A 25,582-nucleotide genomic window follows, 5' to 3' on the forward strand; every position below is an offset into this window, starting at 1 on the left:
GTGTGGCTTGAGTCCTCAAAGCCCATCCACAGTGACACACTTCCTCTGCCAAGGCCACACCTCCTAAACCTATCCAAGCAATGCCACCAACCAGGGACCAAGTATTGAAACGTCTGACCCTACAGGGACCATCCTCACTCAAAGCACAATTGACGTCAACAATATGATTACTCCACGTGCTTTCCTAGAAGTCATAACTCCAGTCAGTAACATATTAACAACATACCTGTAGAAGGAGCCTTTCAAATGCCAGAAAGTTATCCCACTTGGCGGTCTGTGGGTGCTTCAGGGTTTGAGCGGTGGCCATCCCGAGCTGGAGGAGCCCACAGTGATTTGTAAGAGCACTGAGGTTGTTCTTGAAGAGCTGAATATAGGCCATGAGCTGCCCTGGAGTGACCCTTCCTGGGGAAACATGAAAGTGTATCAGTGCACTCTCTTCACTTTTACCAGATGATGACGAGGAGGCCTGAGAAAGCTGCTGTCCTGTGTGTGCACAGGGCTCCTGAGCTGATCATCCTATGGGTCTCCCAGCAGCGCAAAGACGACAGCCAAGCTGGTTGAATTAAGCCAACTGGCCAAGGCATATTGCCAGTAGAACTCATTTGATAATTTTCTAATATCCTGAAAGAGTTTTCAAATTCAGGCACAGATATATTTGTTGATCTCAATATAGAGTATCTCTGCATGACATATGATACAAGAATCCAAGAGGTGCTTTGGGGAGGTGGCTCAGAGGTTAGGGGCGCTGGCTGCTCTTCCAGACGTTCTGAGTTCAATTCCTAGCAACCACATGGTGGCTCACAACCATCTCTCTATCACAACTATCTTCTGGTGTGCACCATGCAGGCAGAACATTGTAGACATAATAAATAAATAAATCTGTGCCGGGTGTGGTGGTGCATGCTTTTAATCCCAGCACTCGTTAAGGCAGAGGCAGGCGGATCGCTGTGAGTTCGAGGCCAGCCTGGTCTACAAAGTGAGTCCAGGACAGCCAAGGCTACACAGAGAAACCATGACTTGAAAAACCAAAATAAATAAATAAATCTGTAACAACAAAAAAGAATCCAAGAAGTAAATAGAAAACTTTTTCTCACACACACACACACACACACACACACACACACACACACACACACACCATGTTAGAATTGTGGCTAAAACCTTTATCGCTGGTATCAAGGACCTCATAACTGTACTCATAAAGTTTAAGGCTGTATGTTACATAGAACAAAAAAAAAGTATATGGCAAATGAGGGTAAATTGCCAATGAGGGGAAATGTACAAAGTGTGTGCAAACACAGGCACACGGTGGACTGATACACTCCTTCAAGGTCCTTTGGTGAACTCATTTTCCGCTCTCCGACTTGTTAAATTTCACAGTGGACAGTCATCAGGCTCCTATACACTAAATTCTCCTCATCAGACAAAAGGAAGTCACAGAGCCAAGCATTCCTATAGACCTCGCCAATGCCACGCTGGGCACTGTTCTCTGAAAGTGAATTTCAACTGTTTACTGTTATACTTACAGTTATTTCAATTTGTAATAAAAGCACCTACGCTGACTCAGCACACGCAGGCACTTAAAGACACATACCCTCCTCTGACTCTCAGCAGCTATAGGAGCAGCAAACTAGGTCCACTCACATCTGCTAGCCTCACCCAAGGCACTCCGAGCTCAGTGTCTGCCACGTGTTACCAGCAAACGCCACTTAATAAGTAGCTTTTGCTGAAGATCATAATAGACACAAAACAGACTTGGCCATGAGAAACATAAAAGCCTAAATCATGTCTCCCTTTTAAACAAAATTCTGTGATAAGATTAAAAAATTCTAAAGTTTCTTCTTATCAATGTATGATGGTAAGCCTCTAAAAAAAAAAGAACAGGAAATTACAATACCTCATAAGTCTCTCTGGTTCCTCAACAAGGCACAGACTCATCCTGATATCTATCTATCTATCTATCTATCTATCTATCTATCTATCTATCTACCTACCTATCTATCTATGGTTTGATTTGCATTTCAAAGGGCTAGTGAAGGTGATCAGGTGCTCCTCTGACATCCAATACTTTTTCAAGTGAAGTGTCCATTCAAGCCTTTTTTTGTATCTTAATTAGTTTCCTTATTATATATACATTTTATATATAATATAAGTATATAATAGAATGTAATAAATATGTGAATATATTAAATAATATATAAACCTATAATGTATAATATAATAAACATAAATATAAATATTATATATTTTTTCATGCAAGGCACAGAAATAAAGACAATGCTGCTGGAAATAACCTATGGACAAATGTCTCCTTCATGCCCTCCCAATCAACTCAGCTTCTCATGATTTACATGTAATGTTACATACTTTGCAATATTTCATACTTTCTGAAACTTATTGTATTAAATTTGTGAAAACAAACACTAACCTAAAGTGTTCAGAACCCAAGACTGGTGTGAGTTTTGTGCACCCACTGCTTTGCAAATTATGTTGATCTATATCCTCAGCCTTCTCTGTGGATTTATTTCTGTGCTACACTGAAGATGATGGCAGTGTGGATTCTGAAAACAGATTATAGTCCATTGAAAGAGACATCCATGGGCTGGAGAGATGGCTCAGAGGTTAAGGACACTGACTTCTCCAGAGGTCCTGAGTTCAATTCCCAGCAACCACATGGTGGCTCACAACCATCTATAATGTGTTCTGATGCCTTCTGGCCTTCAGGTGTACATGCAGGCAGAGCACTGTATACATAATAATCAATAAATCTTTTTGAGAGAGAGAGAGAGAGAGAGAGAGAGAGAGAGAGAGAGAGAGAGAGAGAGATGTTTGCCTAGCATGTGCGAGGCCCTAGGTTCAATCCTCATCGCACATGGAAGGAGCCTAGGATACAGCTCCCTGGTAGACTGCCTTCCTGGTGAGCAGAAAACCTTCCGCTCAATCCCCAACACCACAAGAGAGCGAGGAGTGGGGTAGGGTGGGGCGGAGGGGGGAGATCCATTTAACAACTGTACAAATGGTATTCATCATGAATGTGACAGTAAAGAAAGATAACTCTCCTGAGTATGAAAGTCCATGTGTGTCGTGGGACTCAGTTTTAAAAACTCAGGAAATTAGAATCACCAGATGATCTGTTTAGATTTTTCTTATAATAACTCTAAGCTATACTTTTGCCTCACCCACTCTAGGCAAGTGGTCTACTGCTGAGACATACCCTAGCCTCAGCAGATGCTCATTTTTAAAATAAAGGTGTCTTCAATTAGAAAACACTTCAGACTTAGGCAATGCCTCTTTCCCACATAAGCCAAGCAAACCCCACACCATGAGCGGACAGTCAGTAGGCATCACTGCTCTGGTCCGCAGTCTGTCCTCTTCTTCCACACCCACATCACCAACATGGCATCAGCTGTGCCATCAAAGTAGACTATTTTCCTAACTGGAGAAACATTCAGACTGGAAGCTGGAAGAAGAGTGTTTTACATAGATGCTTTAAAGTAAGCTTGTGACATTTTAGAATATACCCACAACCTTATACAAAAATAAACAAACAAAAACAAATGCAAACAGCCAATTAACAAAAAAAAACCCACTTCCATGATATCAGCGATTGCACATTACAACTCCATCTGAGAGCTCTGATACGAGCATGATTTCCCTATTCTGAATCTTTTATCTGTAAACCTTTTTTACTATGATGCTTTATGCAGTTTAAAGCACTGCAGTTACAAAAGGAAAATACTGTAAATATTGCATATTTTATGTGTTTGGAATAAAAGTTACAAGTAGTTACACAGAAGTGGTTTTGTATCAATGTTATTATGTCAAGTAAAGTCATCAGACCAAAAAAAAAAAAAAAAGGCTACAATGAGAAATTAAATAAAGGCCCCCAGTTCCATCAACTAAATGGCAAGCAGTAAGAACTTAGGCATTGAATAAGTAATAGAACAGTTAGCCATACTTCATTTCAGGAAAGGGGTGGGGTAGGGGCAACACCTGCCAAGCAGATTTACATGGTGATTTAAAAATGTCAACCCAGAAGGCTTTGCAAGATACTTTTAAGGACCATAAAAGAAAGACTACTTTATGTCAAGGCCACAATGATATACAGCAACTTTTTGGAAAGTGACATTTTGACACTGGAAAAGTGACTTTTAAGTCTTAAAACTACTAATTCAGTACATTAAAGCAAACTTATTAAAATGCACTTATCTCTTGAGAGAAAAGAAAGTAAATAGACAGAGCTGAGCAGCACAAACTACAGGTAGAGCTGAGTGGTACCCATCTCCAGTGTGCCTCTCAGCTCTCAGGCCATGCCTGTCCTGACCTGCATCCTGCTCAATGACCATCATCTTTAGAGTGTTGGCCTTTGCCTCCAAGGCTAAACAGCCTCCATTTCTCTAGGAGATGACCTCAGTACTTGATATCAAGTCGTATATTTGCTATAAGATTAATGTGTAAAAATTAACTATGTCTTTTTAACTGTAACAATACTTTGTTAACATTTTTATTGTTTTTGTTAATGCTTTGATTACAAGGTTGTATATATATGCATGTGTGTGTGTGTGTGTGTGTGTGTGTGTGTGTGTGTGTGTGTGTATTTATGGAATGGGCTGTTCTGAAGGTAATTTTCCCTTTCACAATGAGCCTTGATGCCTAAAGTAAGCTTTGCAAAATACAAGTTTTTTCAGGAATGCAGATAAATAGTATATAGACTAAGGAGGCAACTTTGCTAAATTTAACTATTAATGGCAGATGGCACTGTTAGAGCCAGAAGAATCTTGACTCAGTAGCCAATATGAAGAGCCAAATGTCACATATTGACAACGGGTAATGCAGAGAAGGTACTTGTAGGGGGAACAGGGTTTCAGCTGGGATATAAGAGAGGGTAGTGGGGAAGATATAATCAGAGTACATTGTATGTATGACGCCATGAAAGAATAAGTCCGATTTCAAAAAGAATGGCTGAGCGATTTTGTAAATTATGCACAGAAGGATGAATGCCTGCCCCGAGGCCCCCCAGGATGATGGGAAACAAGAGAAAGAGATCACGATGCTGTCTACAAACAAAGCACTCAACACCCCCACCTGTGGCGTGTCACAGCTAACAGCATATGCTTAAGCTGTCTTATTTGTTGTCACATACAAAAAGAGCCACATTGTTCAAGTTCCAAAAAGATATTAGTCTTTATTCCCTCTTTTTACTTCTGAGCTTCCTGCCTTCCATCCTTTAAATCACCTGTCCCTTTGTTTTCGCCTGGTCAGAATTTATTGTGACTTGTATTTCACTCCATAAACATAGTTTAGTATTGCAAGCTTTTCCTATAGGTTACACCTAAACGTTGAAAAATCAATCAACCTTGCTTACATCCATATAAATATATAACTGTTCCTAGCAATGCTTAATTATATAGTGTAGCTAAAGTTCCTTATTCACAAGTTACTTTGCAAAGCAGAGGGTGAAGGTAGGGAAGAGAGGGAAATACCAATGCTTTGGTTTATGTGTGTGCTCATCTGAATTTCCCATAAACTTGTACTGGTATCGCTTTCTTAATACTCTCTTGATTCTGAAACAAAGTAGTGTCTGTTTCATGTAGAATGGACAGATGTTTATTTTTCTCTGGGAAATTTGACTTTATTACTACCACTGATTTGTACAATGGGTAAAGCTCCGTCTTTCAACAGCCACAGAAATTGAGGAGTAATAGTAACTGCCTGCTTCCCACCTCCACTGAGGTCAAAGGGTAAAGAAATATGGCTAAGGTGCAGATGGAGAGATTTAAGCCACACATGAGAAAAACATTTCCTGATCATGATGACTATTAGACACAGAAACGAATTATTAAAAGGGAAAGACAGAGAGAGAATAAGGCCTTATAAATCTTCCTCCACAGGCATGTGAAGGGCAGTATACACAGCCATCTGTACAGTGACGCTTGGATAAGGCCCAGCTGTGAACTGATGTCCACTTTATAACACCATAAATACTCAAGAAGGTTAGGGCAACATGCTTTAGTAGAGTATGCTCTGGTTACACACACTTTTTTTTTTTTTTAGTCTTGTGGTCATAGTATATACAGTTACAGGAGAAGAAGAAACTCATTTAAAAATAGCACTTAGTTCTATGAAGCAAATCAATTCAGTGGGTCCAAAGAAATCTGCCAGAGGATGTTTTCTAAGGCTGGTCTGGAATAAAGTCCAACTACCACAGAATCACAGGTCCCAGAGAGAAAATAAACAGCTCTCACTAAAGTTACACAGAACGGTGAAATATAAAAACACCAGAAACAGTTATGGCTTGCCTTCCTATGGAAGTCTTGCCTTCCCAGGGCTAACAATGCCACATCAATTACATCGCAGCAGACAGCAAGAAGGAATTCTCTATCCAGGGAAGGAATATTAGGTGCCAGCGTAATGTTTTCCTTCATGGGTCCATTCATAGGCAGACTGTCTGCTCTTAAAAGAACTTCTGAATAAAGAAATTGCCACTCAGGAGCCAGGAGTCTTTTGCCATATCATGCACTTAGGTTTGTTTGTTTTTTAAACTCTGGCGTCAAAATCTCTAATTCAGAATTCCTTAGCAAAAACAAGATGTCCAACTTCAGGTGCCTAGCACTCATGCTGCCTTCCACGTCCAGACAAAGAAACTCCCCAATTTCCAGATGCTCCATTTAGAAGAGGGAAGTGAAGAAGTATGTTAGCAAAAACCCAGGATGGCCACACAGACCAAGAGGAAACTTCTTGTCTCTGCTGTCCCTGCTCCCACTAAAGAAAGAAAAGGCTGGATGTGGGGGGGGGGGAAGGGTGGGAGGGAGAGAAGAAAAGAAAAGAAAAGGCCAGGAAGGTGGGCTGCAGAAACAGACCAGCAGTTAAGAGTGCATACTGTGAATGTTGTGAAAAAGTGGGGGGGGGCAGGGGGGGAGGAAAAAAGGACCTGGAGGAGACAGGAGCTCCACAAGACTAACAAAGCCAACTAAGCAGGCCCCAGAGGGGTTTGCTCAGATTGAGGCACGCACTGGACCCAGACCCCCTACACAGATGTAGCCAATGAGCAGCTCAGGCTTCGTGTGGTCCTTAGTAGGAGGAGCGGGGGCTATCTATGACATGCACTCTGTTGCCTTCATTTTGATCACTCCCTCCTGGCAGGACTGCCTTGCCAGGCCACAGGGGAAGAGGACATGCTCAGTCCTGATAGGACTTGATGAGTTGGGGTGGATGGGAAGGGGGGTCCCCTTTTCTGAGGAACAGGAGAGGAGGAGTGGGGAAAGGGAGGGTGCGACTGGGAGGTGAGGAAGGATGAGGCTGGGACCAGGATGTAAAGTACATTGATTGATTAATTAATTAATTAATTAATTAATAAAAAGAAAGAATGCCCACTGCTTTGGCAGAGTACCTGCATTAAGTTCTCAGTACCCAGATTAGGTAATTCACAACTCCCTGTATCTCCAGCTATAGAGGATCCTAAACTCTCATCTGGGCTCTCCCAGGATGGACATGGACACGGACACACGCGCGCGCGCGTGCGCACGCGCACGCACACACACACACACACACACACACACACACACTCATCTGGGCTCTCCCAGGACAGACAGACAGACAGACAGACAGACAGACAGACACACACACACACACACACACACACACACACACACACACACACACTTTTTTAAAAAATATCTTAAAAACAAAACCCGCAGGAGGGGCGTCTCCCTGAAATGAAGCTATGCAGGACTCCAGTGGCCTGCATCCCTGCTGAAGATCACTGTAGTCTTCACTTCTTTAGAGCCATGCAAAGGAACAAGTCCTAACTCCAGCTTAGGGAGCGGCCCTGAGCTGACTGTAGCGAAACGCACTGTATATGACTCCAGCAGAGGAGCTCACAGTGTGTCTTGGCACAAGATGCTATGTGCTGTGCCACCTTGAAACAAGGGCTAGTTCTAGAGTGCATCCCTAGTGGAAGACCCGAGAGAGGCCAGCAACCACAGCATCCCTTCATCTCCCAGACTCTGCCATCCTGTCCCATACTGGCTCATATGACAGGGCACCATTGCCCAGCCAAGCTGTTGCAGCTCACTACCCTGTGGCAACAGCACCCATAAGAGGTACTCCTCAGGCCCACCCTCTGCCTTTCAACTACTTGAAGCCTAAGGCCAATTATGACAGCCTGCCCCTGGCACCTAAACCAGTACAAAACCCAGACTGCTGGGGGTGCCTCAGTTCCAGCTCAGCAAAGCAGCTGTGATGCAGCCACAAGCTTGTCCTCTTGACGGATTCATCTACTTACTGTTTTCATTGGTTAACTATTTTCTTTTCTTTCCCTCCCTCCCCAACCTTTATTGGTCTCTCCACCCCCTTCCCGGCTTCTTGTATCCACACTGTACTTTCTGTAGTACTTGGATGTTATCTTATTGGCTATTTTGACTGTTATTGTTTCTTTACATTTAAAGCTTGCATTTTCTTTTTTATTCCCCTTCATACATTTATCTAAACTTGTAGGGTTTTTAATTTTTTTTTTTAGATTTTATTTTATGCATGTGCATGCTCGATTCCCAAGGAGGTCAATAGAGAGCATTAGGTCCCCTGCACCTAGAGGTACAGATAGTCATGAGCCACCATGTGGATGCCGGGAATGAAACCCAGGTCCCCTGTAGGAATAGCTGGTTCTCTAAACTGATGAACCATCTCTCCTGCCTGCTCCAATTTTGTTTTCAAAGTTTCTTACTATTAGAATTTTGTTTAGTTTTTTTTCCATTTCTAATCTCTTGATCATTTGATCTTGCTTCTCCAGTGTTTTCCTTTTTCCATGCCTTCTTTTATTTTTTTTTCATTTCATACATCTACTATCTCTACATTACTCTAAATAAGTTTTAACTTTAGAGACAATTTCATATCAGTTTCCTGTTGCCTGTTTATAGTGATTAGTGATTTACTAGTGTGTTTTAATCAGTCTTCATAGTGTTCTGTATCTTGTACATTGTGGTGTTGCTGTTCCAACAGTTTTTTGTATTCTCTCAGTGATTCTAGGGACTGAGTCATCCAGAGGAGGCAACTCAACATGAAGATCTCTAAATAAATCCTAGGATATATTAAACAGATGTGCATACTGTACCATAAAAACACAGGAAGTATGAAAAGGATGGGTAATACAATTTCTTTAAGAGATCATAGGAATCCAATTACTAAATTCATAGGCACTAAAGTAGATAAAATGCTGTCTGGAGATTTTGAAGTTTACTAGTAAAAATAACCAATTACCTCAAAGAGAGCACAAACAAGCAAGTGACACCAAACCAGACCGTGGGGAGGAGAGAGAAGCAGCCATCTGGATGGAAGAGCTGGCAGAGGGAGTGAGAACGCCAGCTTGTAACACCAACTGTATCGCCAGACTCTCCACAGAGGCCCAGATGCAGGGACATTTATCTATAATCTCAGCACTACCAGAGCTGGGAGGCAGAGACTAGCACAGAGCACAGAAGCTCTCCTACCAGATAGCCTGACGTACACCGTGCAGCTGCAGAAACAAGAGAGACTGTGCCTCAATAAGGCAGAAGGCAAGAAGTAGCTCACAAAAGTTGTCCCATGACCTCCACATAAGCCCTCTCTCACATGCACACCCATACATAAACATATACACACAATAAATAAAATACTTTTAAAATGAAAACAGAACTGTCATATGATCTACCTATTCCGCTCCTGAGTGGACATCCAAAGAATGCAAAGTCAGCAGGCCACAGAGATCCTACACATCCGTGCTTACCGCTGCAGTATTTGTAATAGCTAAGAAATTGGAACTAAGTCAGATAGAAGATGAATAAAGAAAACATGCAAACATACAATGCATCTTATTTAGCTGTAAAGAACCATGGCATGAGCAGGAAGGTGGATGAACTAAAGTAAAGGCCTTTATGTTAATTGAAAGGCCTCCAGGTGAAGAGTGTGTGTGTGAGTGTGTGTGTGTGTGTGTGTGTGTGTGTGTGTGTGTGTGTGTGTGTGTAAAAAGGAGACCTTGACATGAGAAGAAGTTATCTTAGGGGAGAGGGTGGCAGGAGCAGAAGGTGAGCCTGAGGAAGGCGAGGTGGCCAGGGAGGACCAGGGAAGGAAGGCCCTGCCAGCTAACACTGTATCACTCAGAAAGCTTTACTTCAGAAATGGAGAAATGAAGGATTTTCCTAGACAAGCAAATTTAGGAAATTTATCATCTCCAGGTGCAGCTCACGAATCCTTGCTCGCTTTTTTGAGACAGGGTCCCACTCCTATATAGCCCAGGCAAGTTTAGAACTTATTACGTAGCTCAGGTGGGCCTCAAACCCATGGCAATCCTGATCCAGCTTCCCAACTAATCTGTCTTAGGAGAAATTCTTTTTTCCCCTGAGTCAGAGTGACATCCACATGAACTTCTGATCCCCAGGCCCACTGCACGCTGGTGTTACACACATGTACTGCCAGGCCGAGTTTTACGCAGTGCTGGGGACTGAACCTAGGGGTTCATGCATCCTAGGCAAAACTCAGCACATTCCCAGCCTTCCCTGCAAAGTCCTCAAGGAAATTCTTAATTTAGAAAGGAAATGATGGTAATTACGATCAGGAAAGTCTCCAAAACTCTAAAACTCACTAGTAGAGATGAGTAAATAATCACAGTCAGAATGCTTCATTGCTGCAATGCAGCGTGGAAAAGTTTTAAGGCGCCAGTACGCAAGCCAAAAGTTAACGTTTTCAAAAACAACTGCAGCTAAGTCAGTTAAAGGAATATACCCCCAAAATAAGCTGATTGTAAACAAAAAATATAAATTTGGGAAAAACAGTAAAAGCCTATACACATTTGTTTGTGATCAAAAGTTGTTGTGAGCTTAAAATAGTCTATTACAACAATATGTCTTCTGTAGGCCTCATGGTTACCACAGAGCAGGAGGCGGCAGCACATGCAGACAGGAGAAAGACAGGAAGTAGAGCTTTACAGAGCACAACGGAAAACAACAAGCAAAGAGTAATGATCAAGAAACAACCAAATGAGTGGAACAAGTCCTCACCTGGTAAGAAACTAATCACCACTAATCCGAATTATCCAATTAAAAAATGGGGTACAGAGCTAAACAGAGAATTCCCAACCAAGGGATATCTAATGGTCCAGAAACAACTAAAGAAAATCTCAATGTCAGAGAATTCTCAATATTAGAGAAATGCAAATCAAACCACCTCTGAGATTCGATCTTATACCTATCAGAATGGCTAAGATCAACAATTCAAGTGACAGCACATGCTGGCGAGGACGTGAGAAAGGGGACACTCCTCCACTGCTGGCAGGACTGCAAACCTGTACAACTACTTTGGAAATCTGGTGCTATGTCAGAAAACTGGAAATAGTGCTCCCTCAAGGCCCAGCTACACCACTCCTGGGCATATCCCCAAACAATACTCAACCACGCAACAAGGACACTGGCTCAACTGCGTTCATAGCAGCCTTATTCGTAATAGCCAGAATCCGGAAACAACCTAGATGTCCCTCAACCGAAGAATGGATAAAGAAACTGTGGTACATTTACACAATAGAATACTATGCAGCTATTAAAAACAAGGAAACCTCAAAATTTTCAGGCAAATGGATGGCACTAAAAGTGATCATCCCGAGTGAGATAACCCAGACCCACGACACATATGTATACACTCCCTTATAAGTCAATATTAGGCAAACATAGATGTCCTCTGAGAGACTCCATTCAGCGGGGGATTGGGACTTGGAATTTACTACTGGACTCCCGTTGAGAGAGGTATGGAAGCACAGGGAGAATGAAGGACCCTGAGGATCCAGGAGCCCCACAGGAAGACCATCAAGGCTGGTGGATCTAGACCCAGGGGAGCCTGCACAAACTGCTGTACCAACCAAGGTCAATTCACACAGTGAATTGTTCAGATGTAGCCAATAGACAGCTCATTCTCCATGGTTGTGGAGAGAGCAAGGACTGCCTCTGACATGAACGCCGGTGCCCTCGATTTGGTCACTTCCCCTTGGTGGGGAGGCCTGGTGGCACTCAGAAGAAGGGGAAGCAGGCTACCTGGATGAGACCTGATAGGCTGTGATCATATGGTTGGGGACGAGGTCCCCTTCTGTCAGAGGTTTAGGGGAGGGGATATGGCGAAAGAGGCGGGGAGACGGGAAGATACAAGTGAGGGAGGGGATAACAATCAGGATGTAAGCTGAATAAAGTATTTTTTTAAAAAAAGAAGTACTACAATAATAAACAGAGGTCTCAGGCATAGAACACTCTTTGAAGGCATCTAGCTGAAAACAGACAATGCTTCACCTCAGTGCTAATGGGGCATTCCTGCCACATGTCCAACACCAGAGATCAAAACATGAAGCCACAGGACCCCTCAGTGACAACGGAGCTGCAGAGAGGGGTGTGCTGGGAAATGCAGCACAGTCTGCCATAGGAATTTCTATTCCTGCCTTGTTCACATGGTCTGTTGGCGTTGAAACAAATGTATTTCTTAGGGTCCATTTGTTTTTAACTTTTAGAATACATTTTTCCCTTTCTGAAAGTCAGTGGGAAAATACAATTCCCTTCCCAGTGTTTTAAAAATCACTTTTCTGGAATGTATCTACTTAACTGACAATTTAATAACAAACTCTCAGTAAGATGACAGATGTTTAGATAGACAATGATAAAATGAAACCTTTTCTTTGTCTTAGCAATTACTCTTATCATTTAAGAGAACAAAGTTTATTTCTATTGGTGCTCATAATGCTGAGGGATTTTATATTGAAGATCTGAGGTTTCTAAGAGAAAAAAAAACCTCTCATAAATTTAAACACAAGTGAATCCTCAGTCTAGAATCAAAATCTGTTTAATGTCTCAAAAATGCCAGAAGCTTTAATTGCAGGCAGAAAAATTCATTCTTTAATAAAATTTACAGCAGAGCCCGGGGAGTCCTGTCTGCTGAGTTCTACAGAACATGGCTGTTCCGTGATAAAGCTGCATGATAGGCAGCTTTCAAACACTGATGTCTTGGTGTATTCAAAGCTTCCGGTTCTGTTTCTTGCTGTTGATGGCTGTGGATCTGTGGATGGCATGAGAGCCACAGAAATTCTGGCTACGGACACTCAGCAGAAGCAGAGGCCACACTGTGTTGTCTTTGACTGCACAGCAGTTGGCACAAGGATAGAGCGGAGCAGATCCTGCTAACAATCGACTGTTTCTTCTTCCCCTCCACCCCCACCTCCCCTGTCTGGAGTTTAGGATAAAGAAAAGCATTTTATCTTTTTTGGGTTGTGGGAGTTGATAGGGGAAAAAAAATCAAACACTTAAATTTGAATTCTTTATGGAGTTACTCATTCTTTTTTTCTTCTGACTTCGGTTATTTCCCAAAGACAGAACTCTTTAAAAAAAAAAAAAAAGTAAAGTTTATTGATCTTTAAAGACTCCAGTGTTGAGCTATAAAAACTGGTTTATGCTCTATGGTATCATCAAAAGGTTTACCACTAAAGCACAATGTAAATCACCATCAAGATCTCCTGCGCACTCTGCCTTTTCCTAACTCACAGTATGAATTAGCTCCTGTTTCACTGTACTTCAGAGCGAGGAACTGCAACTAAACCCACGTAAGGGATCCATAGAGGATTGTGGAAGAAGAGAGGCAAGGCATGGTGTGCATCCCAGCTGGGGAGGCTAAGGAAGGAGGGTGCTGTGTTCAAAGACAGAAAAATGGTGTCCAGGGATTGCGGGGGGCAGGGGGGATCCTATAATGGATGTAAACATGGTTTTGTTTTGATCCCAGGTGTGGGATGGAGAACAGACTTGTGAAAGAACAGGTGATGTTTATCCATAGAAGACAAATCGCCTCATGAGGGGGCCCAAACCAGGAGGTGGGGGCTTTTGGGGTCTTGGTATTGTTTGGCTGTTCGTCGCTCCACTTCGAGAAGCTCCTAGAGAGACAGCTCCAGGCAATGCTTCGGGGCTCCGGGTTCTGGCTGCTGCTCCAGGTTCCAGCAGCAACTAAGGTTGAATTTCTGGTGGGATGAGATCCTGCTGACTACGCCAGGGGAATTGCTCCCAGGAACTGAGTCCAAAAAGGTCTACTCCTCCTGTTCCCATTAACCTTTTTCCTCTCCTATCTAGGGTAGGTGGGTTGGAAGGGAGGTGTAAGAATTAAAGAATCTTGGATAAAGTAGGTTGGAAAAGGTAGAAGCCTGCAGGATCCCCCACTAGATAAACCTGATTCATACAGAACGGAGTGTGGGTCCCCAGCACCCACATAAAAGCCTAGCATGTGGCCATCTGCTCAAGAAGCGGGGAGGAGGGAACTCTATGCAACCTGCCTCTGTGAATAGTGTTGGACGTTATGAAGCAAGATACCCAGTGATGTCAACCTCTGTTCTTCATATGCATGTTCTACATACATGTGCTCATGCACGGTCAAATATGCATGCACAGAAATATACATATACCACATACAAGTACATACGTTGAGAACAAAAAGAAAGAATAAAAGGAAATGGAGAAAAAGAAGACAGAAAGGTAGGAAGGCAGGAAAGGGATTCATAGTTGAACACCAGAATGGTCTCAGAGCAGGAACTTTACTTCTACTCAGAACAGGCAGGACTTCTGTGTTGCCTACAGGGAGTGAGAGAGGCTTACCCATACTCATCTTGATGGGCAGGTTTTCTCTGCTGGCTGCTTCCACTAGATGTCTCCGAACTTCCATCACTGCCTCTTTGTGCTTGGTGGTCAGCAGGGCTTCCCACAGGGCCTTCGCTGAGGTGTCACTGCAATGGAAACAGAAAACAGCTTAGAATAAAGTCCTCCAGAGTGATGAGAAAGGGTGAAAGAGGAGAAAGCCTCCAGCACTGCCTCATGGGTACCAACACCATCAGCCCCACTGGGAAGTATTAGCCTGATGCAGGGTATCAAATTCATTTAACAGGCAGAGTATTGAGGAGTTAAGGGGACAAAACCAAGATAAAAGGAAGAAGAAAGGCTACACTGGTCCATCAAAGTATGATAAAATTATACATTAGAATTTTTTTGAGATTTTTCACTTGAAAGTAGTTCACAGTACAATTCATTGCTAAAGAAACATGAGTGACACACAAACCAAAATTAAATATAAGGCTAAGAGCGACTTCTCAGTGGTGATGGCGCTGTGTCAGCCTGAGACGGCATAGTGTCTGAGAAACACAGAGATCCTTACTGAGAATCCTGCGCAGATTCTCAATGGACTTCCTAACCGGCAGACTTCCTCCTGAATGAGAATGAAGGCTTGCTCTCAGTAGCGGGCCCTGAAGTATTCCACTCCAGGCCTTCAGTTGGAAGGTCGGCACTTATGGAGTCTCTACAATTATCTGTTGATGGCAGCCCCAAGCACTGCATTATGCAGGGTCTCATCTGGGTTCACTTCCCAGTAGCTCTCTGTCTCCTCGGCCATGCCATGCCCCCATTATAAATGAGCACAGTGTTCTTTCCGGAAGGCCGCTGCCACGAAGCCAAGCATACACATCTGTAGTAACGTTTTTAAGACTCAATATAAAGGGAACAAGGGGGGCTTCTGTCTTTTCCTGAGGACAGCTTCCACTCAGAGCCCACGAACGCACACTAACCTCTCAATTAAGAGGAGCAGCTCCTATTGTCTCCTACTCTTCCACAGTGAAGTAACAAACTCCTAAAACTCTAATTCCTCCAGCGGGTAGCGTGGCTTCCTACTTGACAGCCTGAGGGACACGCAATCAGTAAAGCACATTTCTCAATGTATCTGAGGATGTTTTCAGAAGGTCTGTGAACTGAGCAGAAAAGGCCTGACATGAATGTGGGCTACACTGTACACTATGTTGGGCCCTAGATGGAACTAGAAACAAAAGAACAGGGACACTGCCAGCCTGGGCTTGACCCTAAAGTGTGGGCATTCTGTTGCTGTTGCCACTGCTTGCAGGTACAGGGCTCTACGCTCAGCTTTTGAACGCTGACTCCCATCAGAGACTTACAGGAAGCGTCCAGGCCTCCACCCCCCGCCTTGTTCTGACGCATCTAGCTTCTCTGACTGAGCAGCTGCCTCAGCTGTCCCGCTGCTCACAGTTCTATGGAAAGCCCAGCCTGCAACTATAGAAGCCCTCTTTATAATTAGATATCCAGTCTTGGAGCTCTTCTAAAGGACCCTGAAAGAACTCTGCATCTATTATCTTTAATTTAAATAAATGAACAGGTAAATTACCTGTCATGCCCTGTATGTGGGAGGATACAGATAAAATAAACTTCCAAAGATATAAAATCTGGAAGCTTTCATATTTATAATACAAAAGTAGAAAACATTACAAAGATGTGCTATGAGTCACAATTACAAATGAATAGATTCTATGCAAATATAATCCTACCTGGGAGGACAGAGACTGAGAGAGTAACCTCTACTACAAACTACAAAAGCGCTAACTGCAGCCAAAGGAAGAAGTGATAGCTACTTAGGACGGGGAATGGTAAAGAGGCTCAAAGAGGCTATCACATCATAGCTACAAATGAGAAGGCATTTTAGGGCATTGTAAGGCAGCTGAGACTGTTTTGCTCCTTTCTAAAACAAGGACAGTCTTCACCATAATTCAAAAGTAGGCCTATTTGCTATGGGGTTTTGAAGAAAACATCCAATTTCTCTAAAGAATGGAATGTTCTAGAAATGACTGAAGAATGCTGAGCAGGCAATTTATATTCCCAGCTTCCCAACCTTATGGTCCACAATCACACCCTACCTTTTCCCAGTAGAAGCACCTCTCCTCAGACCCCAGATCTCGGTCTCAACAAGAAGCTGCAGAATAGAGCATCACTACCCTCTTCCTTTCCATGAGACTAGACATCTCGTTCATACAGTGCATCTCCAGGATGGCAGTGGGTTAACTAATGCGGCGACTGCCCATTAGCGTACAGAAATATCTAGAGTGCATGCTGCAGAGTCAGATAAATTAGTGTCAAAACTCCAAATATTGTCCCCATCACCCAATCCGAAGACATGGCCTGCTGTGCCTCCTCTTAAGCACAAGACTTCTTTCTCTTCTTTGCTAAGAACTTTCTTCCTAAAAGCATGCCTCCCCCACTGGTCTCTTCTAAAATGTCACCTTATCAGAGTGATATAAAACAGTGAGGAAGCGACCCCAGCGCCTCATGCTAGCCACTCTGCCCTCCTCTCTGGATGTCACTGCTCTACTGGAATTGTGCCACCACTAGACTTAGTATATGTTTCTGTGTCTAATTGTTGCATGTTTTGCACATAATAGGTGAAGTGCTTCTATGAACGCAGGCACTCTGATTCATTTCCAACTCCTCATTATCTAGAATGGTACCAAGGCTGCAGTAGGTCTCTCGATAAATAGCATACTGCAAGTAGTGTAAGTGTATATAATTAATTCTCTACTTTCCTCACCTACTTCATTTATGATGATGAAAGTAATATGAATGGCTTCACAATTCAATACAGCAACTTACAGAAAGCTCTTTTCCGACTCCCTAAAGTAGCTGTGTTGTTGCTGCCACCATTACTACTCTGATTGAACGCCTTACAGTGGGGTTTAACATATAGGAAATCCACCTGGTTATCGCATGTTTTTACTCATAAATTCCTAGTTGTACACATACACCCACTCCAGGCTCCCACTCTCTGGCCCTTGTGTACTAAGACACCTGTGAAGAAGGACAGGCTTCCCAGGATTCCTCACACCGACACCAAGGCCATGCTTCCTTGGAAACTGCTTTGTCGATAGCAACAGTCCTGGTCTGTCTGATTTCACAGTGTGTACTTCCTGTCCTAAACAGTATTTTATTTTATTTCATGACTGTTTCATGTGTATGTTGTGTGCATGTGGGGTGTGTGCATGTGGTGTATGTGTGTGTATGTGTGTGTGTGTGTGTGTGTGTGTGTGTGTGCGTGTGTATGAGGGCAGTGTGCATGTGGTGTGTATGTGTGTGTGTGTGAGGGCAGTGTGCATGTGGTGTGTGTGTGTGTGTGTGTGTGTGTGGGTGTGTGTTTGTTTGTATGTGGGCATATGCAGGCACATGTGTCATTTTGTGTGCACATCGCAGCACATGCTTGGCAGGTAGACGACAAGCTTTAAAGAGTTCCTTCTCTCCTTCCTCTGATGTACAGATATAACTTAGGGCTATATAGCCAACACCTTTAACTGCTGGGCCATCTTGCCAGCCCTTCAAAAGTTCCTTTTTTAAAAGTCATTTTATGTGTACAGGTGTTTTGCCTACACCTACGTCTGTGTACCATGTGCATGTGCATGCAGTGTCTGTAGAGGTCAGAAAAGGGCAGGACATCTCCTGGGACTGAAATTACAGACGATTGTTAGCTACCATGTGGGTGCTGGAAATTAAGTCCGTGTCCTCTGGGAGAGTAACCAGCGCCCTGAAGAACGTCCTACACTGTCATGCTGCCTCCATATCAAAGATGGCCTTCCATCTTAGGTTTCCCAAGCAAATACCCATGAACTAATTCAAGTTGTCTGAATAAATACACTGAGGACAATCAAACCATAGTGGATTAGTTACTGCTTTTCACTGCTGTGACCAAATACATGGCAAGAAGTAAATGGAAGGAGGGTTTGTTTCTTTAGGGATAAAGAGATCACAGCCCTCATTCCAGGGAAGACAGGGCAGAGGGAACATGAAGTAGCTAATTAGATTATGTTCCCAGGCAGGAAACAGACTTCAATATTCAGACTCAGATCACTGTCTTTTCTTTTTCTTTTTTTTCTTTTTTTAAAGTCTGGGACCTTGCCCATGGGAAGCTGCCACTCACATGCAGATGGACCTTCCCTCCTAAGTTAAACTTGCTTAAAACACTGACAGGAACACATCATTGGGTATGGTCCTAAGTCTCACCATGTTAAGAATCAAGATTAGGTATCACAAACCTACTCCTTATCAACTCAATCCCCAAATATACTTAAAACTTAGCACCATCTCTGTTCCTCAAATACTCACGAACATTTTATAATGCACAATACATTCAACTCATGTTTAAAAAGTTTTCCAAATGTTAGCAGTTCTGATATTGTTCCAATGCCCAAAGTCTCTTCTGAGACTCAAGGCATTGTAAAATCCTGCAAAATCAAAAACAAGTTATAGATTCCACTATACAAAGGCACATTCCAAAGGGGAAGAACGGGGCTACCACAAGGAAACATTAAACCTAAGTAAAAACCAAAACCCAGCAGTTTGATATAATGTAATGGCCTCTTAGGACCTCCTTGCAGAAAAGCCTACCCTGTAACACACTGACTGGGCCTAGCAGCTTTCTAGAACTTTGGTGAAAGCCTCTACGGCCCTGTACACCTTACTTGTATGACTAAAACCCAGCACCATGTAGATGAGAATGCCAATATCTGATGCCCACCAGGCCCACACTTCTATTACAGCAGTAGTGGACTCTATGCCTTAGCAGCTTACCTTGGAAATATGGAGAAATCAAGTTGTCATTAATCAGGACACTTCCCCCCCCCCCATTGGCAAGCTTCTATAGCATTAGAAGGTGTGTGGAGGGGGCAGAAAACAAGCAGCAGTCTTACCCAGCTGCGATGCAATGAGCTGCAGTCATGGTCAGTGTGGCAGGACATGAAGAACATGGGTGCAACAGTGGCAAGAGTGTTTGGGGAGTGGCCAGCGGCCTTCTGGGGAGTGGCCAGCGGCCTTCTGGGGAGTGACCAGCGGCCTTCTGCTTGGACTTAAGGCCTGCTCCACAGGAGAAAATGCATACCTGATCCTGTAAGTCTGGCCGAGAACTGGGAGCTCAAGGGCCCCAGAGGTGAGCTCACTATTATTATTTTGGTCATTTTTTAATTAAATCTTTTTTAACTTAAGGATACACAAGTAAAACATACTTTTAAAGTTTATTTTCAAATACTATCAGCACATCCTATTTTCAAAGCACTTTAGACTTTATAAAGCATTCCTCGAATCTATGCCATATTCACTAACTCATCCTAAAGAGCCACAGAAAAACCAAGCCATAAGAGAAGGGCACTCGGGCCGAGATGGCACACGGAGGCCATGTTCATGTAGCAAGTGTTACACTGAGTGAGCAAGCTATAGAAGAGGGGCCACTGGGCAGAATGCTGATTATTCTCAGTAGTTTCTGCTAGGTTCCTTTCAAGTCCTTAATTTCCTTAATAGCCACTGTTCTCTCTTTAAATTGGCACATGAGCTCCATACAGGATAGGCTACAAGAATGAAGAGTGAAGTCGCCTACGTATTTAGAAGGCACAGGCCCTCCAGGTGACCGGGCCCCACCAAGAGCACTGGGAGCAAGGCAGGAACACATCCAAATGCCCCATCGCTGCCCTGGCGACAGCCTGACTGCTGTCACACATGGGTCACACAGAAGCCAGGCCCCGCTGCCCTACCCAGAGAAGGAGTTACCCTGCCACAGATGCCATCGCTGTGCAGGGCTGCCTGTCTGCTGGCTAGGAAATCTCTTAAATCTTTTAAGTTGTCTTACAAAACAGAATTGTTTCAAGAACAGTTTAATTCATCTCCTCTCTTTTCACCCTCTCCTCTCCTTCCTATTGCTACGTAAGCAATAAAGAAGATAATAGTCTCTCAGGATTTTGTATTCTTTTGGGTTTTTTGTTTTAAATAATATCCTATTATTCCCCTTGTCATCATTAGTCACTAGCAGTCATACTGTTACACAATGCTAATTATGTCCACTTCAACTTTGTTATATAAATGCTCCCCCTCCCTGGAAAAAAAAAACCCCACAACTTTCTAAGGAGGGAGAGATTGCTCCAGAGGTAAATAGCCTACCACAAAAGTGTGAAGCCATAGAAAGAGCAAATTATAATCTGTAATCCCGGTGTTCCTGTGGCAAGGTGGGAGGTAGAGACAAGAGGCTCCACAGAAGACTGTGGCCAGCTAGCCTGGTAAACTCAGCGACAAATAGGAAACTATGTCTCAAACAAGGCAGAAGGTCAAGGTCAACACTCAGTGCTGTCCCGTCGCCTGCATGCATGTCAGGGAAATATGCATTTGTACTCTCACGCATAAACATACAGGGAAAGGCTTTATTTTCCTTTGGAATTTTCAAATTTTCCAAATATATGTACATATTTATGACATATATAATCTTTTAAAAATGGAAAAACAAAACACTATCTTTTAACCCTGTTCTCCCTTTATATTCCTGATACCCTTAGGAAAAATAGGAAAAGTGCCGTTCAGCTGTTTCCCGATTCCTGAAACTGACAAAGTGAGCCACTTACCTCACATCCTTGTTTTACCAATTTTCTATGTGATAAGGGTTGGAACCTGTTACCTTGGACAGGTAAAGCAGGACTTCACTGCTGATCCACACCCACAACTCTGTGTATACCACATTTTGTTTTTTCATAATAAAAAAATTAGTTTAAGGAGCATTAGAACTCAATTCTAAAACTGCAAGTGTCATGAGTTACCTGGGACTCTGAACAATTCACTTGACCTTTCTAGAATGTTGTATTTCTAGAGGAGGAAAGTTATTTTCAGTTACTGAGAACTGTCACAGGTAATACAACTATCTCATCCCGTGGAGTAACAGCTCCAGGTATCCTAAGCCTGCATCCACAGATGCAGAAGCACACTCTTTATGAAGGTTACTGTGGCATCCCTTCAGGCCTCCACAGGACTCTGCTGGGTCGGCCTGCCTTTGTCATCCCTGACACAAAAGGAATAACTGTTGTCCTCTTTTCTGGTTGTCTCTCTTGGATGCTGGGCAGAGCCTAAGAACAGTTCGGGGGAAGGTATTTGAGGTGTTCTGGGCTCTCTTACTTGTTCCCTAATAACCTCCTCCGGACACGTGGCTGCTTTCCGGTTCTGTGGCTGACCTCTATGACCCTAACTCAAATGGCATGGCTTTCTCTTTCTCTCTTCCTCTTCCTCTTGCTGAGATTGACAAATCTCACAAATCTACTAACGATAACAAAAAGACATTCCAGAAACTTGTAGACGGTAAACTCAGCATGTTTCTTCCATTTGCTTTCCTTTTCAACTCCTGCTTTCCAGACTTCAGTTTTAATTCACTGTGGTTACTGGAATACAGTTTTGTTACAATTCACTCTTTGAAGTATGTGATAAAATAGTAGTATGTTTGTCTTAGGAAAAGACCCATTGTGTTGCTATGAAAAATCCTTTAAGTAACAAACTATACTTAGCTTGCTCTATTTAAGACTAGTTAAAGTGTGTGTTGGTTTATCACTGCTGTCGTTGTTACTGTGTTTCTGTTGGAATTCAAGACTGGTGACACAGATCCTGTGAGTAAGGCCAGCTTCCCTGTGCACCATGATGTTACTGTCAGTAACTATAAGATGCCAAATGCATAAATGTCTGTTCTTTCTTATTTGCTTTCTTGCATCCATAAAACTAAAACTGTTTTGACAACAGACCATGTTTGAAGACTACAACGATAAGAACCTGCCACAGATACCGTCTTAAAGTCTTTCAAGAGACTTCTTGCGTGAAAATATGGTCCTTTCCGTGCATTCCTGGCTCTTTATTCACTGTAATTACTAAGCTCTTAATGGAATTTTAGAAGTCGCCCTTGGTTTGGCAAGTATGAAATGTCACATTCAGTCTATAAGAAATAAACAGGAAATAGTCACTGGCAAATAAAATATCAAGACAGCAGCATTAATTTTTTAAAGATGCTTGAATGTTGAGTCATAGCACCCCTTCACTCAAGTGGAAGGCATGTAATTAAGAGGCTGATGTTGAACTATGAAGGCACACTGCCATCTCATGAGCAAACTTGTGGAAATGGTTTCTTCATGAGCTAAGGCTGAAAACAGAAGGTGCTGTTTGCTAGCAGCAATTATAAAGGAGGCCCAAAGGAAGCAGCAGCTTGTAGGAAGGCCAACAGGTGGAAGGCCAGAGCACTGACATTAATGCAACTGCAGTCAAAAGTATGCGCATGTGGGAGGAAACAAATGGGAAAAGAGCTAGGCAGTTGCGGCACTGTGGCACTCGCCTTTAATCACAGCACTCAGGAGACAGAGGCAAAGGGATTTCTTCAGGCTGAGTTCAAGGCCAGCCTGGTCTATGTAGCAAGTTCCAGGACAGCCAGGGCTACATAGAGAGACCTTGTCTCAAAAACAAAATAACAAAAGCAAGCCCTTGGTCAAGTCATGAAGCTTGGTTGAAAAGCCACTATAAGTAGGCTCAATTTTATTAGCAAATATATTTTATTATGAACTTATTAACCGAGAGTACCTCACTTTTAACCCAACTAACCTCAACGATAGGAAAAGAAAATTAAAGAATACAATAATGAAACTGTAAGGTCATCAGTTCCAAGGAGCGATTCTCCTAGCATAATCAGCAGGATTTCTTCTGCTGGAACCTGGAGCAACCAGAACCTGAACCTCAGCCGGAGCCCGGAGCCCTGAAGCCTTCCCTCCAGCGTTTCTCTCTAGGAGCATCTCGAAGTGGAGTGATGAACAGCCAAAACTATCCCAAACTTCCAAAGGCCCTGCCTCTAGTTTTTGGCTCACCAGGATGTTTTTCAGCTAGTTAACAGCCAACCTCCCCCACACAGTGGTTCTACTTCTAGGGGGATAAATATCACCTGCTCTCTCACAAGTCTTTTTCCTCATCCCCCACTTGTGATCTAAACAAAAAACATATTTATCTCTCCTTCAACAATGCCCTGAAAGACAAGAACTCCACAGAAGCTGCTCTAGAACAGAGGGGTTGGGCTGGGGTGGGGGGCTGGGTGGGGGGCTGGGTGGGGCTGGGGTGGGCTGGGGTGGGCTGGGGTGGGGGGCTGAGTAGGGCTGGGTGGGGCTGGGTGGGGCTGGGGTGGGGCTGGGTTGGGCTGGGGTGGGGGGCTGGGGTGGGGGGCTGGGTAGGGCTGGGTAGGGCTGGGTGGGGGGCTGGGTGGGGCTGGGTTGGGCTGGGGTGGGGGGCTGGGTGGGGCTGGGTTGGGCTGGGGTGGGGGGCTGGGTAGGGCTGGGTGGGGCTGGGTGGGGGGCCGGGTGGGGGGCTGGGTGGGGGGCTGGAGTGGAGGGCTGGGTGGGGGGCTGGGTGGGGGGCTGGGTGGGGCTGGGTGGGGGGCTGGGTGGGGTTGGAGTACGACCAGAGTCAAATAAGAAACCCAAACTCACAGCAACAGACTCAGCCTCTCACACAGGAGCAGTAACTGAAAAGATCATTCTAAGGAATGTAGTCACTCTCATATGTACTTTAAAAAAATCTCAGGGCTGGAGAGTTGGAGCTCTGGTTAAGAACATCTGTTGCTCACCCAGAAACCCCCAGTGCCTCCAGCTCTAGGGATACAACACAATCCTCTGGCCTCTCAGGGTGCCCACTAGTGTCTGTTACACACACCCCTATTAAAAATAATAACTCTGTAACTATCAAATACAGGAAAAGGCCTGCTAGCAAGAATGGCAGCAAGTGGTAGGAAAAAGTGCTGTAAGCCGGGCGTGGTGGCACACGTCTTTAATCCCAGCACTCAGGAGGCAGAGGCAGGCAGATCGCTGTGAGTTCGAGGCCAGCCTGGTCTACAAAGTGAGTTCAAAATAGCCAGGGCTACAGAGAGAAACCCTGTCTCAAAAAAACAAAGAGGGAGAGGGGGAGGGAGGAGGGGGAGGGGGAGGGGGAGGGAGACGGAGACGGGTGGGTTGTAAACACAGCTGAAGGACAACCTGGGCATTCTCTGAATAACTCCAGTCTGTACAGGATGAAATTGAAACAGAACCCAATACAGCCAGCAACTGGTTAACTCCCCAAGAGTTAGATTTTCAGGGCTGATACCTATTTCTCTCTTGGCAGTGAACACTGCCCAATTAGGAACAGAAATCACTTACTTGTCATTCAAATGTAGTAAGTCTTTCCATTCCTTTTTCCACTGTAGCCAGCTTCAGAGGGTCCCTGACTTTGTTTAAAGAAGCCATAGTTTCCATTTAAATTATGAATCCCAAAGCTACAGTGACCTAGAGTTCAGCCTTCTCACAACACAGAGACCACAAGCCATTTCAAATTCTTCAATGTGGAAGAGGCTTAGGGGTTTGAATGTGCATTCCCTATGTCGAAGAGGCAGCATGTGCGCAATTACAGACAAGAGCATCTACCTGCAAGCCCTCTCTACTAACATGTATTTCAAACAGAATTCTGAGAAGTATATATGCTAAACATAATTCCTCATCACAAAACAACAGCTTGTAATAGCTCTGTTATTTTCAATTAATTCAATACTTTATACTGGGCACTTTTATTCTCTATTTTTCAGAGGAGAATCCATAAATTATTCATAAATTCTGTTTTCAAAGGCTGAGCCTAAAGAATCCCTGGGTCTTTTTTTCCTCTCAACTTCTACAAACGTAAATAAACAAAAGGCTAATACCTACCTTGTAGAGATGCTTTTGAATAAATTGACAATGCAGCTTAAAACAATACTGTGGCACAGAATGCTAGGATTTTTTTTTTCCTTTCAAAGTGACACAGACAATAAAATGCATTTGGAGAAAGAATACTCTTTAAAAGCAAAACAAAATACATAACCAAGCAATGCGCGCGCGCGCGCGCACACACACACACACACACACACACACACACACACAGAGTCCAGAACTGGG

At 43.6% G+C, this 25,582-nt stretch overlaps 1 protein-coding gene across 1 annotated transcript in view; it reads right to left on the reverse strand.

Annotated features, from left to right (window-relative positions):
- SCFD2 (sec1 family domain containing 2) overlaps positions 1-25,582 on the reverse strand; it is a 315,820-nt gene that overhangs the window by 272,437 nt on the left and 17,801 nt on the right. The window contains 2 exon segments of the mRNA XM_084759717.1: positions 227-402; positions 14,637-14,764. Of these exon segments, the coding sequence (XP_084615843.1) occupies positions 227-402; positions 14,637-14,764 (304 nt within the window).

The sequence above is a fragment of the Acomys minous genome (assembly GCF_964271855.1).
Source record: "Acomys minous genome assembly, chromosome: 15".
Lineage (NCBI taxonomy): Eukaryota > Metazoa > Chordata > Mammalia > Rodentia > Muridae > Acomys > Acomys minous.